The sequence below is a fragment of the Colletes latitarsis genome, chromosome 9 (assembly GCF_051014445.1).
Source record: "Colletes latitarsis isolate SP2378_abdomen chromosome 9, iyColLati1, whole genome shotgun sequence".
Classification (NCBI taxonomy): domain Eukaryota; kingdom Metazoa; phylum Arthropoda; class Insecta; order Hymenoptera; family Colletidae; genus Colletes; species Colletes latitarsis.
In genome coordinates, this window is record NC_135142.1 from 27510141 (window position 1) to 27525197 (window position 15057).

General features: G+C 37.7%; 2 protein-coding genes across 8 annotated transcripts; one reads left to right on the forward strand and one right to left on the reverse strand.

The window, feature by feature from the left end:
- The first annotated feature begins 231 nt into the window (after positions 1-231).
- On the forward strand, positions 232-12702 carry LOC143345446 (oxidative stress-induced growth inhibitor 1). 6 transcript variants are annotated; one of them, XM_076772572.1, is made up of 8 exons: positions 232-631; positions 6239-6647; positions 6724-6804; positions 7368-7837; positions 8497-8741; positions 9353-9618; positions 9937-10353; positions 11600-12702. In XM_076772572.1, exons 3-8 carry the CDS (start codon positions 6744-6746, stop codon positions 11839-11841), a joined length of 1701 nt encoding a protein of 566 aa, XP_076628687.1. In that variant the 5' UTR covers positions 232-631; positions 6239-6647; positions 6724-6743; the 3' UTR covers positions 11842-12702. The 6 variants fall into 6 exon arrangements, 5 of the variants coding, with proteins under 5 accessions (XP_076628687.1, XP_076628685.1, XP_076628688.1 ...); XM_076772571.1 differs by lacking the exon at positions 232-631 and adding an exon at positions 4134-4401; XR_013080274.1 differs by lacking the exons at positions 232-631; positions 6239-6647 and adding an exon at positions 4135-4401 and having other exon boundaries at positions 11600-11956; positions 12046-12702.
- Positions 12701-15037, reverse strand: Syx16 (syntaxin 16). 2 transcript variants are annotated; one of them, XM_076772579.1, is made up of 5 exons: positions 14844-15037; positions 14529-14747; positions 14176-14383; positions 13843-14102; positions 12701-13743 (listed from the first exon to the last, which is right to left on the reverse strand). In XM_076772579.1, exons 1-5 carry the CDS (start codon positions 14922-14924, stop codon positions 13534-13536), a joined length of 978 nt encoding a protein of 325 aa, XP_076628694.1. In that variant the 5' UTR covers positions 14925-15037; the 3' UTR covers positions 12701-13533. The 2 variants fall into 2 exon arrangements, with proteins under 2 accessions (XP_076628694.1, XP_076628695.1); XM_076772580.1 differs by having other exon boundaries at positions 13635-13760.
- Positions 15038-15057: the final 20 nt, after the last annotated feature.

Consider the following 15057-nt stretch of genomic DNA (forward strand, 5'->3'; position numbering starts at 1 on the left):
ATCAACTGTGACGATTCTGGCATTATTAAAAAGTATCATAAATAACGAAAGGTAATATTTATTGAATCCTATCTGAAGTGTTGAAATGTTTCAATTTCTCGTATGTCCAAAAATTTTTCGTATCAATAACCGACCGTGATTCGTAATCCCTTGATATTGCAGCTGGTCGTGAAGGTGTCGCCACACACATAACAGTATAGCGATAGACTATATACTTTCAACAAAACCTAACCTTGTATAAAACAAAATCAATGCATTGCGAGGTGTGTCGGTAGAGAAAGTCCAAACATCTGATTTTGAGATAAATTTACGACATTTACGTTGTTCGTCGCGATTTGGTTTGCGGAGGAGGTTGATCAACTTAGAAGGAATTTCATAAGTTGGCTGAAAGTGCTAATTAAAGACGAAGAAACAACAACTTTGTGGTGTTAAACCGGTAATGATTTTAAACAGTCGTCTAAATGGAAATAATTCGAAAATGATTCTCGAGAGTGGTAACGATCGACAGAAAATAGCTGATAATCGTGGATGTGTGTTAAACGACGTACAACAAAATTTCTACACAATGCATCGGATATAAGTTTACACGCCAAATTAGATGAGATGCCGTGATCGCATGACGAAAGCTCAGGTAAATGGGTATCTGTATCATTTCAATAACATTTTCCTCTAGCAGAAAGCGTCGATCCAACGATCAATTTTATTTGTTACTGAAATTTTTATTTTCTTTAATAACAGTCGTTTCACGTCTAATTTCATTCAGGTTTACTTCACGTTCTTAATTTTTCTGAGTTTAACTCGTGAAAGAAATGTATATCGCCCCGATTGCTGAGAATAATGATAACTTCGTTTCATCTTGTGTAAATGTGATCTAGTTCGATAAACGCATATATACATATATTACTCGACACACGCGACGTGCGTACACTATTTTTAGCAGATACTATCGTGTTTCCAAAATGACGTTTGACCTGAATTACGTAATACTGATCGAGCCGTCAAAATTTGTCCAGTCATTACAATTTCAGAAACGTCACACATGCCTTGATACGTATCCATGCATATGCATTAAGTTTCCTGCAAAATTTGATTCAAAATCACCTAACGTTTCATGTACAATGATCGGTTGTTTTTTCCTCGTTGTTGTTACATATTTTGAAATTTTCCATAGTATCTTCGTACTTCCGCGTTACGATATCGTTGGATAAACGTGCTTGATAGTAAATGACGATTGTGTAGGGTAAGTGGTTACCGCATACATATGTATTACCGCGATATAGCCATTGTCGCGGTTTCTTTATTTTGTAGCAGATTTCCTTTTCTAACCGTACGAGTATGGGCTCGCGACATCGAATAAAAAATGCTTACAATTTTCTTTAACTTCCAGATACGTGCTTATATGCGATTTATGTATTGTCAGTCGCTCCTTCCGTGCGTGTGTGTACCAAAGCTTGTCCTTTTATCAAGAAGGACCGAGCAACGATCGATCAATGGAAAATTACTGTCTAAAACAGACAGAATGTACATTCATACGCACGCAGTGTGAACGAAAACGAGCAATGTTTATTTATCTCGTTCGAAATTGAGAGAATCTTTTTGTACATTCGGCAAACGATGAATTTTAATCCACACGAGCATTAATATTTTACGTGGACTTACAGTGAGTCATAAAATTATTGACACACGCAGAAAGTAAAAACAGTATGAGAAGTAAAAGAAATAATGAAAGATTCTTTACACTTTTTATTTAAAAAGTATAAAAGTCCATGAATATGTAATGCTATGAAAAAACAAAATATCGTCGCTTATAGGTGTACAAAAATGAAAAGATGAGATTCCATGCATCATTCGAAGTCACAGAATTTATTGGCACACGTTACAAGAATTAATAAAGTTTATGTTAATATTTTGTAGAGTTTGTTTGATCACTTCGTAAAGTCTCTTTGGTATTGATTTTACAAGTTTTAAAAAATAATCTTTTATATTACATCATTTCTCTTCTAATCTACCGTGCAATTTCGCTTTACTAGTTATTGAATATTTTCGTATTTTTTTTTTATCTAATCTGTCGCATACCTTCTCAATGGGATTTAGATCAGATGACAGAGGTCGTGTATTTATAACTTTTATAGTCGCATAGCAGCCATTCTCGAATAATTTACGACTTGTGTTTTTAGATCATTTTTAAACTGTTGGATGTGACAATAACTTCGTGACGTTAATTGATATTTAGAATCGTTTAGTTTAATTTTTTTGTAACTATAAGTGATGATATTGTCTTTTTTCATAGTATTGTACGTTTATGGTCTAAGCATTCTATTTGTTAAAAAATCGATACAAAAATACTATCGCTTCTTGCGTGCACCGATACGTTTATGAGTCACGGTACATATCGATCGAAATTTCGCGAAAATCGTCCATGTTACCGAGTAAAAATTTTCAAAGTATACAGGGTGTTCGGCCACACTTGGGAAAAATTTTAATAGGGGATTCTACAGGCCAAAATATGATGAAAATCAAGAATATCTATTTCTTAACTGACGCTTCATTAAAAAGTTATTAACGTTTAAAGTTCCGCCAGTACTGAATTTTTTTCTCGAAAATGGTTAGAATTTCGGGGGTATGGCTATTCACCAAAAATGATCGTAATTGACCCCCGCAACCGAAAATAATTTTTCCAAAACGATTTAAAATTTTTTTGTTCCGTCGAGAAATTTCACAACTTCTCGAATTTTTTTCTCGAAAGTGGCTAAGATTTCGAGGGTATGTCTAATGACGAAAAATGATTGTAATTGACCCCCGCAACCGAAAATAATTTTTCCAGAACGATTAGAAATCTTTTTTTTTCGTCGAAAAGGCGCCTAATTAGATTTTCGGTAAGGAATTTTTTTCTCGAAAGTGCGTAGGATTTCGAGGGTATCTGTAATGACCAAAAATGATTATAATTGACCCCCGCATCCAAATATAATTTTTCCAAAACGATTTAAAATTTTTTTTTTCCGTCGAGAAATTTCACAACTTCTCGAATTTTTTTCTCGAAAGTGGCTAAGATTTCGAGGGTATGTCTAATGACGAAAAATGATTGTAATTGACTCCCGCACCCGAAAATAATTTTTCCAGAACGATTTGAAATCTTTGAATTTAATTGTTAATAACTTTTTAACGAAGCCTCCATCAACAAATTGGTATTCTTGATTTTCGTCTTATTTTGGCCTCTAGAATCTGCCATTAAAATTTTTCCCAGGGGTGACCGAACACCCTGTATATCTCATGCAAATTTTCCACGAAGCTGAAATTAAAAAGAAATCGATAGAAGTTCCGTTTGCGTTTGTCGAGGGACTGAATGGTGAAAGGTATAACCGGTTTTTTAGCAGATAGGGGATTACATAAAAAGAATAAAAACTGTGATTTGACTCGTGAGTTTCAGCCGGTTTCGTTTCGATTCGGTGACATAAAATTACTCTCATTAATTTTGTACACGCACCGTACGATCGATTATAACCTAAATAGCTATACGAGTAGAAATACGAATACGAGGAATGCACGCGTTCCTATACTAGGTAAATGAAACGGTATTGCACGTGCGATTGCCGTAGGTCATGCACAGCTGTGAAACATTGTTTCTGAAGTTACGATAAGGAACTAGGAAAACGTAAATCATTCCTAATCAAACTTAAATCGTATATCAGTATTTATCACTTCAAACGAAGGCTTTCCTTCTACATTTTTTCTATCGTTAAAAATAAGCGATATGTATCGTCTTTCCACGAGAAGAAGGCACACCGTGTTTACATCCCCACTCTTGCTGCTGTCCAGTGATTGGCTGTCACCGACCTTCGTCACCGTTCTCGACCAATAGTGAGTTAGCGGTCTGCAACAGGAGTGGGGATGTAAACATGACGCTGTGCCTTCTTCTCGTAGAAGAATAGTACGTTCAAGTATTTTCTTCTTCTGCTTTTTGGTAGAAATAGCTCGTAACATTTGGATAAATATAATTGTAAGAACAGAGACCGTTTAATTACGTTGTGCATATTATGTATAATGAAATGAATTATGTTTTTTTTTTACAATCGTGTGCGTCGCAATGTTACCAATAATTCGTATGTAGAGATGGAATATTTGATGGGGATGAATGGGTAAAGAACGGTAGACGAGTTTGTGTGAGTTGTGTGTCGGTGACACGATGTACTGTGACCTTCCGCGATAGGAACGTTCCCGCGGAAAAGGGAAGCACGCGTTCCGCTTGCGCCTCAGTACGGCGCCGACCGTTCGCGTGCGAGTACCTTTTCTTTACGAGCTATTTCGATTCTCGATTCCGTCGGCAATTTTCCTCGATAAGCAGTGAATTGTATCGGATTCGGTGTTTGGGTCTTGGCCATCTGCACGACAGTCTACCACAAGGTAAAAACTTTAAGCACGTTACGAAAAAACGCGAGGAAACGTTTACAAATTTCGCGCACTCGCTCGTACATTTACTTCCTCGTTCTCGTTTCATGACGTAAGCTAGAAAATTCAGAAAATATAAAATTCCCGGTTCACGGTTAGCACGTAGGGCTGGGGGATCATTTAAATAATTTTCTACGCGCTCGAGTACTACGAATAAACATTGAATATGCAACTACAATTCATGCACTATCGCGATGATTAAACGCAAAATCCTCGAAAATGTATTTTAGTTCTTACGAAAATATCGCGAAACAGATCGAGATTCCCATTCTTTGAATATCTCTACGTCGATTTAATAATTTAATCAAATATTTTCTCGAGTTCTACGAATAAACATTGAATATGCAACTACTATTCATGCACTATCGCGATGATTAAACGCAAAATCCTCGAAAATGTATTTTGGTTCTTACGAAAATATCGCGAAACAGATCGAGATTCCCATTCTTTGGATATCTCTACGTCGATTTAATAATTTAGTCAAATATTTTCTCGAGTTCTACGAATAAACATTGAATATGCAACTACTATTCATGCACTATCGCGATGATTAAACGCAAAATCCTCGAAAATGTATTTTAGTTCTTACGAAAATATCGCGAAACAGATCGAGATTCCCATTCTTTGGATATCTCTACGTCGATTTAATAATTTAATCAAATATTTTCTACGCGCTCGAGTACTACGAATAAACATTGAATATTCCAACTATTCATGCACTATCGCGATGATTAAACGCAAAATCCTCGAAAATGTATTTTGGTTCTTACGAAAATATCGCGAAACAGATCGAGATTCCCATTCTTTGGATATCTTTACGTCGATTTACGTTTTAAAAATGAAATCGTATCGAAAGAATCTGAAATATGAAAGCATCGAACATATTTATTTGATCTCATAAAATGGCGTCGAGGGTCAGGCATTTTTTGTCCCTTCCTTTCCACGTCCTTGGTTGTACGTTACAATCTGATCAATTGATAATTCTCAAATGACTGCGCATAAACGACTGAACGAGCGCGGTTCGTCATCTTATCGCAGATAATCGGCTCTTTCATTTCGCGTACGCACGCGACTACACGAGTCGCGCGATGAGTTGTCGATCGACGAGGAAAACACAACTTTTCCACGATAATCTGTATCGAATGACAGCATGTCGGTGCGATTTGTTGCGCAATGGTGGCGGCACCGTGGCGTCTCAACAGAAACCGATTCGTTCCTTACGATAAGGTCACCTTCGCTGCGAGTGCAAAGACTAACAATGACACAGTAAAATGCAATTGTCATTAACGAAGCAATTATCTCTTCAAGCCTGCGTTTAACAAAAGTGAAACATCAAAGAAGAATCGCTGTTGCAGAATCATCGATTTCTGCCCCCCGCGTTATACAATCGTGCCGTGTCGATTATTTACAAAACTTCTTTTCTCTACAGCGAATATCGATCTATGACGAATGATAAAATTTAACTGTCTCAACGATCGTTGTTTCTATAATGCAACAGGAACATTATGTACTACTTACGTAACTGCACCGTGAAACATTTCTTTTATTTCGATTAAAAATACCAAATCCGAATGGTACAGTTTTTAAATTGTTTTACCGCAATAACGCTCCAAAGATAAAATGATGCAATAATTACGAGTAATGCTGGCATTCAGATTACGACACACAAAGATAATGGAACAAAAGATTATTTATTTATGAGATAATCGCTGTCTGCCGATGATTTATACATTGGTACAGTGTATCAGTCAAGTACATCGTGTAATAAGCGTTACTTTTTTTGCTACATTAGGGAATACTGGAATGTTGCCAAACAGCAACATGATGCATTAACCCTTTTCCTACGATGGAATTTCCTGCTGGTAGTCACCAGCAAACGAGATTGCCAGTCATGAGTATACGTTTACCGCAATTATTATGAAGTCACCTCTATAATAAAGTAAAATGAAACAGAAAAGGCAAGTGATATTTTAGCGAAGAAACATGCCCGTATAAATAGTTGGAATCATTGATGTATTTTCAAATTTTCTGACTGGTGTTTTATCGGAAGATACCATTTGAGACGCGATTGAGTCCCAAGATCAAGGGACCAAAAATCAGCAAACAATCCACGGATTTTCCCACGACACTGTCGGTTCTTTGCAAGAACGAATATAAATTAGTTTTTTCCGCCCTTCTTAATCTATCTTTCAATCATCGAGGTATTATTAAGCATTTCTCCCACGAATGAATTGATATGAATTTGGTTAATTGAAAGTTTTTAATCGTTTGTTACAGTCCTTGAAATCGGAGAGACGATGCAAAATTGTTACAACGACGATGGTAACGACGTCGTCTATAAGGATGTGGTCGTTATAGGTATGGTTCGTGTGGCAATATTGGATTAACTATTGTTCACACACTCAGATATTTATTTATTTACAGATTTACACAAACTATACACAGTTACTATTAACAGCTACAGTTTTTTTACAATCTCTTTCACTAACAATCAATTACTCTCTACGGTCGCTCGATTCTCTATAGATCGTTTTAATGAAACTTGCTCGATGATCGATTACAACGCATCGTGGACCAATTACGTTAATTCTCTTATATACGTTAGCCGCGAATTCTTAATAAAATTCTTTATAAAATTGACGTTCAATGGCGTAGAGTCGAAGAAAGAAAGCAAACCAACAAGGAAAGGACCAATATTGTATTTCATCGATCGAGATTATATTCTGCAGACTCGTTCAGGACTTTTATTTATATCTTCGAAAAAAATTTGGTCATGGTGCATTTTACAACTTCCTCGTCATTTTTTAGTGGAACTAGTCTACGAAACTGTTTCTCGATCGGTGAAACGAGGTTCTGATCCTTACGAAACAAAGAGATATACGGGTGGGACTTATTCGAGCTTCATGGTGTGTTTGGTTTAGGAAATGGGCCCAGTGGAATATGCCTTTCTTACATGCTCGCTGGAAATTGGCCGTATTACACCGGCGAGCCGCATCCCAGCGACGAGATGCTCACAGCGAGGTTGCACTTCAGCACAAGATCAGGAAACGAGGAGTGTTGTCACGCGGCCACGGACGAAGAGATGAGAAACGGGACGAGCAACCGATGGCAACAGCAACAGACCAGAACAGAACGATGCGAAACAAAGAGCCAAGGAAGAGGATTGGCGCGCAGCACGCGTTGCAAACTCGAATGCCTCTCTTCCGGGTTGGAGGGCAGAGTCGGCGGTCGACCTTTGGCTCTTCTTATGGATCAGCTTCAACATCCTTGCGTGGACGCCGGCCTCGATGTGCCGTCTCTACTTACATGGAAGTCCCTCGAACAGCATCCCGAGCACAAGGTGATCGATCACGTGGTACTCGGGAAAGGTCAACCTGGCGGTGCCTGGCAGGTAAAGAGAAATCTATCGGATACAGTTAGAGGACAGAAGTAACGCGTAAGAGGAGAATAAGAATGATGCAAATAAATGCAACATCGACACTGTTTGCAAGCACATCGAGTGAAAATGTTTCCAATATACTGTCCAGTGGTGACTTGTTGGCTAGGCACCTGCAAACTAAACGAGGCAAGGGCATGGAGAGAAGGTCTTCACGAAGGTATTCCCACTGGAGAGGCTCGATTCCCACGAGAGATACATTTTTGTCCTATCCTACTTTGTCGCTATACGTTTCGTTCACGTCCTTTGTCACGCGATGGAATTGTAGTTGCGAGCGGCTCAGCCAATAATTACAATGCGTGTGAGAGGCGTCGCTATCACGCTACGGCCAATCAGCGTGCCTAGCCATCAAGTCATCACTGGATAGTACTCGGTAATAGGAATACAGTAATGATTCTTAAAACGAATCCTTTTCATCGGCTGTCAGCAAAAGATAGAGGCGCGTAGAATATCTGCTGGTGTTGAATTTCGTCTTGCCAACCCCGGAGCGATGTCTTCAGAATCAGTACTGTAGAAGTAGTTGAATCTCGATCGAGTGTCCCAGTTGCATGTTCAACCTCTTTACAATTCCAAGCAACTCGTACTTACTAAACGTTCGATTATCACCGACGTAGACCATGGATCCGAACGTGTTGACCATCAGTCTGAATCGGTGGATGTCGCTTCCCGATTTGGAAATACGAGAATGGGAGAAGTTTATAGAATCTGAGCAACATCGGCTAGCGAATTCGACGGAGGATGGACCGTACCAAGAGAAATTGAACGCAAGCAAAACGCCTAGTAGAATTTCCGTCGGTACGGTGGCCGCCTATTACAAAGACTACGTACGAAGAAAAGGATTGGAACAATACTTTCGATGGTTCGTATTACAGTTTGTTGTGTCTGTATCTCATCGCCAACGTCGCGCGATTAAGTGAATATATTGTGCAGATTTGACTTGTTGGCTAGGCATCGATAAACCGGTACAGGGAGCAAGGTGAGTAGTTTGCTCGCTCCGCCTAATTCCCGCAAGAAAATCCCACTTTTCGATTCTTACGAGGGGACAGTACGAAAAATGTTCAATCTAACAAATATCAGGTCGAAAAACAGTTAGGGAACTGTCGAGCGACAGGCTTGGCGTGACACGTGCGGCTACTTAAGTGTTAAAGTATCTGTAAGAAGCATAACAGAGAGTTGTATAATATGTAAACAAATGAGACAACTGCAATGTTTACATCCGAAGTTCGCGTTGGAAAGAAATATACTTGTATTTAATTAGAATTATGTGAACGAACTTGTGTGTCACACTGTATATTTATAAACTATCACGTATCTTTAGAAGTATGCGTTCTATCATCCTGCAAAATATCGTTAAAATCGAAGCGGTACAGTTGAGATCTTTTTCTCGTTAAATCCTTAGTTCCTAGAAGCGTCGACCACTGGCATTACATCAACTACGCTGGTATTTTTAGCTTAAATATAATTTTGCAGTGGGACCACAGTCACCTCGGTAAGGCCAGTTCGTGTTTCGAACGTCGATGAGGTTGACAATCGTTACGGATGGACGGTAGAGGGATTCGAAAACAATACTGAAAAGCTGTTCCGATATCGATGCAAACGAGTCGTTCTTGCTACGGGAACAACCGATTTGTCCAACCGATTGGGAATACCGGGAGAAGATTCACGGCCAGAGTGGGTGACGCACGACCTGAACGACCTGGAATCGAGATTAGATCGTCTGGTCGATCAGCATCACGGTACGCAGACACGTTCCACCCACATTTCCTGCCAGATTTTGTTGTGTCGCAATTGTGGTGACAGTAACGATCCAAGTTGGACGGCATTTCCTTTCCGAATAACAAATACAAGATTCAGATCCATTTGTAAATCAAACTTTTGATCGTGGCTCCGCTTGTCTGCATTGTCGGTTGAAAAAAATCGCCCTCTGTAACTAAAATTATTGTAACTGTTGACTAAAGACTGTAATATATTCAAATTTCATACAAATTCGTAATATTACTCTAAAAAAGTGTTCGATTTGACATAGATTAAAAAATTGATCGGTTTGATTACAGACGAAGAACTCGCGGGACCTGTCGATCCCGTTTTAGTGATTGGTTCTGGGTTAAGTGCAGCAGATGCGATAATAGCAGCGCGTTTTCGAGGCATCATACCCGTGTTGCACGCATTCCGGGACTCGTCGACCGAATGGAGCAAATCGAAGACCGAAAGAATACATAACAAGTACGATAGGTTGCAGGGGCTCCCCAGTTCTATGTATCCCGAATACCACAAGGTTTACGAGATGATGGCCGACGGGGGTACCAATTATCCTCTCTACAAAGCGTTGAAAGGATATACGCTCGTCGGATTCGGCGAGAATAGGAACGATAGTATGGACGTCGATGAGCCCCGCAGGCGAATGGTCACGCTTTTAGCCCCGGATGGACAACTAAAGACGTTTCGCGTCTCTGTCGTGGCTATACTCATAGGTACGTATCGTAGAATATCTAAGATGCCAAACATAATCGTGGGAATAACCACAGTCCCGATTCTCAGAATAAAACTAGGCGAATGCATGACAAGAATCATTGCAAATATTCTATTCAATATCTGTAATCAATACTATACAGGGTGTTCGGCCACCCATGGGAAAAATTTTAATGGGGAATTCTAGAGGCCAAAATAAGACGAAAATCAAGAATACCAATTTGCTGATCGAGGCTTCGTTGAAAAGTTATTAACAATTAAATTCAACTATTTCAAATCGTTCTGGAAAAATTATTTTCGGTTGCGGGGGTCAATTATAATCATTTTTGGTCATTACACGTACCCTCGAAATCCTACCCACTTTCTAGAAAAAAATTCGAAAAGGTGTGAAATTTTTCGACGGAAAAAAAATTTCAAATCGTTTTGGAAAAATTATTGTCGATTGTGGGGGTCAATTACAATCATTTTTGGTGAATAGACATACCCCCGAAATCCTATCCACTTTCTAGAAAAAAATTCGAGAAGGTGTGACACAACACCTCTACATTGCGAATATTTCACATTCCACAGTGGCAGTAACAATAATGATAAATCAAACCATAGACATTTGAATTACTGTAACGATCAAAAGAATGAACAAAATACCGAAATTAATTTTGTTATTTGTTTCATTTTATTTAAATTTAATTTATAAAAGTCTTCAGTTTCGACGAAAATATAAAATGTCATATCTTAAAAAATACCTATTCTTTCGCGAAATCTCTTCGATAAATACGACAGTAGAGTAAATCCATTTGTAGACACCAAAAATACATTTGATCGAATAGTATCTATATTATTTAAACAGCTGATAAATTTACTTATCGGTAACCAGTAAAACCATTCAAGTCAATTGGCGCTTAATAGTATTTTTCAGTGGATTAAAATGCAGAACGAAAGAAAAACAAATCATCCATCATCTTCCACGTTTATTTTAACGTATACTGGCAAGATATTATCTTATCTTGCCAGAGAGGTGCATTACATTAGATGCATGGTTAACCTTTCTAGATTCATTTCCCCCCCCATTCAGTGTGTCTCGAGCCGACGAAATTTAGAATAAAACATAAAAGAACCAACCAAAGGCCACATAATCCGAAGATGTACCAACATAGGAGACATAGAATTCTGTCCGTTAAATCGAGGTTTTACTGTATATACAGTACTTAACCACGGTTCTGACGATTATAAAGAAATATTTATTCGCAGGGTATAAGCCTGACCTGTCCTATCTGGAAGCCGGTGGTATCGGTCTTGGAAAGTTCCCAGACAAACCTATAGGCGGTAAATCGAATCCGATCGAGGTCGATGATTTTACGTACGAGGTGACTAAAGCACCGAGAGCTGGCCTCTACGCCCTGGGTCCTTTGGTCGGTGATAACTTTGTGCGTTACATACTTGGCGGAGCCTTTGGAATCTTAGCCCATATTTTGAACACCTCCACCACTTGAGCCTCACTTTCCGACTGTACGATGTAAATAAGCGTAATTTTTCGGTCACGATTGTTACGCGTTTATAAATTGTCGATGGTGGTAACAACGCCCTAAAACGGATGTGCACTACGAGGTATGTCGTAGTTCAAACGTCAATCGTATACAGCCTTTTTTACATTTTTTTTACATTTACATGAAAATGTCGTTTCTCCATTTACACAGAGATGTTTCGCCATTGCTTTGGGGGAAACGATCGCCCGACATTTCCACGTAACTGTACGATCTTCAGATTTAAGTCGAAACGAAAGGAACAAATTCTAGCATACGCGGGTAGCAATGGTACAATAAAATTAGCATTACGTTGCTAACAGCATTTACTGCATTCCATTTATTAGAATAAACGTTAATTGCAGTAACAAATTACATCGCGAACACGTTAAAATTGTTACCGATTTTTTTACCGGAAGATCTTTTTATCTTTGGATTTTGTCCATCGGTGCTCGATTTGTAACTTGTAGCGTGATAAAATGTGTAGATATATTTGTATATAAATGTGCAAATTGTATATAAATAGATATGTGAAAACAGAAAGATCATCTATACTTCGTGAGGGTAGTATTTTTTTAAATAACGTGTTTGTTAGGCGAATGAGGTTAAATAAATTATGTAGATAATGTAAATATACGTATCGCTCAATCTTAAGATAAAAAGTGAATGTTCAAACGAAATTTATCCCGTATCGTATCATTAAGTATTATGGAAATTACACACTGCTTGAACCAAAATGTTATTAATCTTGCCATTTGTTGGGACACTTGTCAGTCGTTCATCTAAGATATTTACGTTTGTATTAAACGAAATTATAACGTTTATATCGTGCGTTTGCTGAAATATAATTCTTTTTATTAGAGAAAGAATAACATTACATAGAAGTATTAAGCCTGACTACAAATGCTTTCTAAAACAGTGAAATGACTAAATGGTATATAATTTATCCACAGGTATTCTTTGTATTCACTTCATAAATTTGGTTTTACATATGAACACGTTAGATTTCTCTTTCTCTCCCATTCGTTGGAGAATAAGAGCTGATCTATAAGTTATAGTCGCGTAATTAGGTTTCTAGTATAAATATATGTTACAATCAATCTAAACTTAAAAATACAATTAAATACGACGTGTACGATAACGAAACAAACGATACCACGTTCGTCTCATTAACTGGAATGACTTTGATTAACAACAGCAGAACAGTTTCTATTGTCAACTAGATAAAAACGTTTAACGTAATTCTCAAAATCCTGTAGACAGAGATTTCTCACTTTTTTGAAAAATTATACTTTTATGACAAATTCGTTACACTTCTGAGTTATGTCGTTTCAATTGCGTAAAACTGACTCCGTACTTACGTATTACTTTTATAAATAACATTCACTGTTACTAGGTATCACAAAACATTAATGTATGATTAATGTGTTTGAATCCATCATATTGATGAGACAATAACGTTCGTAACGCGTTCGGATTAATGGTGCAGCAACTATTCTCCTGCTTATCTCACTTATTTACGATACTTGTGAATCTCATCGAAAAATACTATTTACCGCGCAGGATGTGTGTTATAAATACGTTTCTTTTCAAGAAACATCGATGGATAACAACTGTTTTTATATTAGGATGTATTTACCCAATTCATATCAATATTGTGTCTTATGTTTTGAATACGATGAAAAGAAAACTAACTAGAATAATAGCTCCAGCGAGAACGACTATACAATATAATTTTTTATTGGCTCTTTGATAAGAGTCCGCCTTTTTCAATTGTTTATAGCCTTCCTGTACTTGTACTTGTGTTTGTTCGACGTTATAATCGATTCTATCCAAGATAGTGCCCTGATCCTGCACCATATTCGCTAAATCCTGTTCAGATAAAGTTTCTTATTTAAAATTTTTTAATACAATCATAAGTAGCAAAATTTCCACTAATATTAATACAATGGTAATGTTTCAGATTCTTACTTTAAATATATACCGAAGATCCGCTATACTTTGAACTATGTTGCCAATTTGTTCTTCTCTTTCCACGGCTAATTTCATTCTATCCTCCGTGTCTTCTAATTGTAAAAGTACAGAGTCTTGTCGTTGCTCGTTGTTGTGCCAACTCTCCGAATTTGTTTCATTAGATTCCATTAACCACGTATCGGTCGTGGCGTTATTTAAAAATATCGATTGATCTTCGGTAAAAAATTGATTGCTCCTCTCTTCCCTCGATTTTATCTCTAAAATCGTAAAAAATTGTTCTAAATATTTGTTCGAAAGGTTTCCAATTCGTAGAAATCGTAGAAATCGTACGTGTTAAGTAGTGATTCTGAGCTGATCTATATCGAAGACCCAGCTCTTGCAAAGCGGTCGAAAGAGCCATTACCGCGCTTGCAGCTAACTGACGTTCTATAGGTTTATTAGTATGCCTTGTTGCAGTTTTGATAGTTTGCACTTGACGGTAACCGCTAGAAAATGCGCGTCCTATTTCTCGCGTCAGTTGTTCCATTTGTCTTTCTTCCTGTAGACATGTTTTTAACTATTTGCTCTCTAATAATTAAGTAATCGAAATAAATCAGAACGATTGTATGAATCTCTGATGTTATCTATACGATGGTTCTTTAACTTTCAAGAGAACTAGTATCGCGTTAAAGTTGTAGACGAACCTTTGATGTATCATCTAACGTCGGTCTAGTTAACTGTTTAGCTTGTAACTCTATTAAGCTGTCTATCTTCACGCGTAATCTACTTAAAATATATTGTGTTTCTTCCAAGGCATCTATCCAAACAGGTGGTGCATTACTCTCCAAATTGATGTTTCTCAATTCTACATTATCAGAACTGCCAGTCTCCGAAGCTACTAACGCCATTCGATCAGACAGATTCTGGAAAAAGTATGTTATACCATGAAAGTTTTAAATCCTCTCGTGTAAGACTGACATCGCATAATTTCCATTAGATAAAGGTTATACTCGTCATACCTGTTCAGCGTATATATGTTTGCTTTGTAATGCATTATTCCGCATTAAAATGAACGGTTCCGTCAAATTTCTCATTGCCATTTTTACTAATATAATTTATTTGTTCAATTCACGATACTATACTACTCATCGTAGTCGTTTCGGAGCACCATCAAGTACATAAACTGTTATCGTAATACGCTCCATCTGTCATCGTGAAAAAATGGAAACAGCT

Bases quoted from the DNA above. Each gene is read 5' to 3' on its own strand.
- LOC143345446 (XM_076772572.1), top strand. From the start codon at position 6,744: ATGCAAAATTGTTACAACGACGATGGTAACGACGTCGTCTATAAGGAT. The intron at 7,838-8,496 runs GTAAAGAGAAAT...TCACCGACGTAG, and splicing joins AACCTGGCGGTGCCTGGCAG to ACCATGGATCCGAACGTGTT. The intron at 9,619-9,936 runs GTACGCAGACAC...GTTTGATTACAG, and splicing joins TCTGGTCGATCAGCATCACG to ACGAAGAACTCGCGGGACCT.
- Syx16 (XM_076772579.1), bottom strand. From the start codon at position 14,924: ATGGCAATGAGAAATTTGACGGAACCGTTCATTTTAATGCGGAATAAT. The intron at 14,748-14,843 runs GTATGACGAGTA...TACTTTTTCCAG, and splicing joins AACATATATACGCTGAACAG to AATCTGTCTGATCGAATGGC. The intron at 13,744-13,842 runs GTAAGAATCTGA...TTATCTGAACAG, and splicing joins ATCTTCGGTATATATTTAAA to GATTTAGCGAATATGGTGCA.